Here is a 3,150-nt window from a genome sequence, read left to right on the forward strand (position 1 = left end):
CAAATGGCTTGTTCCAAAGCGTCCTTTAGGTCGAAGCAGTCTTGAGTTTTGTGGCCAAAACCTTTTTGGTAGTTGCAATATAAGCTCTTGTTCCTGCCTGTTCTGTCCTTCAGTTGCTGTGGTTTCAACAAGATGCTCTTGTCGGTGATCTGCTGGTAGACCTCGACGATTGGGGTCGTTAGAGGAGTATAGTTCGTGAACTTTCCGACTCAGGGGAAGGGCTTGAAGGGATTAGCCGGTCCTCCATCCTTAGAGGGTTCTTTCTACCTTTCTGTGTGCCCGGTTTAACGTGGGGAGGGGTTGGTTGGCTGCCATTTGTTGGCTGCCACCACCTGGCTCACTTCCTCGTCATTGATGTATTCCCTCGCCATGTTCTATTTCTCTTGCATGGTCCATACAGGCTTGGTGGTGAGATGCTTCCTAAAATCTTTGTTTAATAACCCGTTCGTGAGACACAGACTAGCCACTGAGTTGGTCAACCCGTCAATTTCCAGGCACTTGTCGTTGAATCTGTCGAGGAATTTCCTGGTCGGTTCACCGGCTCTTTGGGTGATCCCTAAAAGGTTAATGAGATGTTTGGCTTTGGCGATGCGTGTGGTGAATTGCGCTAAAAAATTGTGAGTTATGTCTGAGAAGCTCATAATGGACCCCTGTGGAAGTGCATTGAACCACCAGATTGCCGGTCTTGCCAAGGTCACGGAGAAAACACGACACCTCACTGCATTGCCGACACCCTCAAGGTTTATCCTGGTCTCAAAGGCCATCAGGTGCTCCTGAGGGTCTTGGGTTCTGTCGTATCTCATGTCTGTTGGCTTGTCAAAGTATTTCGGCAGCCGGACCTTAAGGATAGAGGGGTGAAATAGAGTCACTCCCATGATTAGGGCCACGTCACCTTCTCGGTCTCTCTCTGTTCTCACCTTGGCCATCGTGGGTCGAAGGAGATTGAGCATCTGCTTTATGCCTAGTACGGTCCCTCTAGGGGCTTCTTCCCTGGGCTTCCGATCTCATAGGGGGAGACCGGGTACGGGAGATGCTCAGGCTGGATCGATAGCGATCCTTGGCTGCCAACTCCCTTTCAAGATTTTGCACTTGGTGGCGTAATTCCTGCATGATCCTTGCGTTGTCACCACCCGTCCCCCCGGAGGAGCGTCTTTTCGGGGAGCGGGAAAGAGGGTCGTTCCTACGAGAGGGGTCTTCGTATGCTCGCGAGAGGAAGCCATAGAGGCTATTCTACTCATCAGGCGGGTTCCCTCCTCCTCACGCACTTCCTCTTCTTCCTGCTCATCGACCGAGCCCCACAGAAAATCCATTCACGCCAGAGGTCCCCACAGACGGTGCCAATATTCGGTTTCTCGTGTACCGAACGGGTTGGATTTGGTGGTGATGAAGGAGGGGGTGACTGGGAGATGGACGCTGGAGTGTTTCGGTGAGTGACTCCTCCGGCCTGATGAGTTGAGGATAAGGTGGGACCACCTACAAGAACTCCAACGCTCAAGTCAGTGTCCGTACAAAAGGCGGCTATTAGGGTTAGGGTTAGGTGACATACCTCTAAGGAGGGGTAGGTCCCTCCCCCTTTATACTCTCCATTCGTTCGTACCTCAGGTGGGCCCTTGAGGGCCAGGCCCACATGTTTGGAAGCTTCTGACAACTGTCCAAGTACTCACGGGAGGGGAGGTGACGTTTGGGTCACTTCCTGGGGTTGGACTCGGTAGACCTCCGAGTCGGCTGGTCGTCCGGACCCGGGTCTTTGGTTAGTTGGGTTGGGCCGGAACAATAACTATATGATTCAATATTATTAAATTAAAGTAATTAATATAAATAAAATATTTTTATATGAATCATATGTATTTATTTCTACTCAAGTAGTAAGCATGTTGTCATGTTCTTAGACATACTGTTGTGCTAGTATCTAGAGTCACTTAATTTCTTAAACTAAGATCAAATTTAATCTAACCGTCAATATTTAGCAAAAAAACTACGAATACAAATGAATACAGGAAAAATGAAGTTTTGGTAGAAATAACACTTCACTAACACAAGTATTTGTTATAAATGACTTACACACTTAAACTCTAAGTTCCATCTGTAATTTTAGCCATTTACCTTTTTAATGGATAATTAAGATTTAATCTAATCAACAGTTCAAATCGAGTGTTTATAATATAAAATTTGGTAAATTAATAATTAATTAACTAATAAAATAAGTATGAGCCAAGAAGATTAGGAAATCAATTTTTTTTTTAAAATTTAGAGAAGTAAAAATAATTAAAACGTAGATTAAAATACTAATTTTAAAGATTTTTGTGCAAATTAGATCAACGAAACAAACCGATTGAACTGAGTCCAAGTGGCCCAAACCCACTTCCACTACCTCATATATATGCAAGCTTTCAGCCATTCTTCCCTGGTTTCATGGTGAAACATGCTACATTGAGGAGAAGGGAAACAAACCATTGAAAATACTATTCACTTTAATGTTCAATCTCCCATAACTTTCAATCCAGAGCTCCGATCGTCACACTATTTGTGGCTACGCGTTCATCTCGTCAAGGTCTTTGATTCTAACTAAACAATGTAAGGATCTCAGATTTTTGTCCCCAGTTTTTGACCCCTTTATTTTTTGTATTTTTGGTTTGATATTGAGATATTTTGATAATTTTAGTTGTTTAGGTGTAATCTAGCCTTGGATAATTATTAGGTTTTACCCCAATAATCAATGGGTAAGGTTAAAAACTCTAAACTCTTGTGGTTTGTCCAATTTTGTGAACTCTAGTGTTAATTGTGGTGAATTGTATGGATTAGATTGAATTTGTATTGGATTGAAGTTGAATCCGCAAACTGGAGTGATTGGGTTCAAGCTTTGGTGGCTGGAGCTCGTTGGAATTGATTTGGAGACTTAGAGCTTGTGAAGGAGAGAATTTTGAGGTGTTCCGGGCTGAGGGAGGAATTGGCCAAAGTATGATTTTGGATTCTCGTAGTTAATGTATAATGTTACGTAAAAACCTAGGCTAATTGACCGTAGGATAAGTTGAATTATGTGAATTGTTCATGTTTAATGGATATAAGAAATGAATGTGGAAGCTTGATGTGCATAGTAGTTGGAAATTGATGGTTAGATATGGTATGTATATCTAATGTGAAATGTTAATG

General features: G+C 43.2%; 1 protein-coding gene across 1 annotated transcript; it reads right to left on the reverse strand.

The window, feature by feature from the left end:
- Positions 375–926, reverse strand: LOC107648738. The gene has a single exon (XM_016352572.1). It carries the CDS (start codon positions 924–926, stop codon positions 375–377), a length of 552 nt encoding a protein of 183 aa, XP_016208058.1.

The sequence above is a fragment of the Arachis ipaensis genome, chromosome B01, assembly GCF_000816755.2.
Source record: "Arachis ipaensis cultivar K30076 chromosome B01, Araip1.1, whole genome shotgun sequence".
In the NCBI taxonomy this organism is placed as follows: Eukaryota; Viridiplantae; Streptophyta; class Magnoliopsida; order Fabales; family Fabaceae; genus Arachis; species Arachis ipaensis.

What these genes read in the sequence shown, in the direction of transcription:
- LOC107648738 (XM_016352572.1), bottom strand. Translation starts at nt 926, where the DNA reads ATGGCCAAGGTGAGAACAGAGAGAGACCGAGAAGGTGACGTGGCCCTA.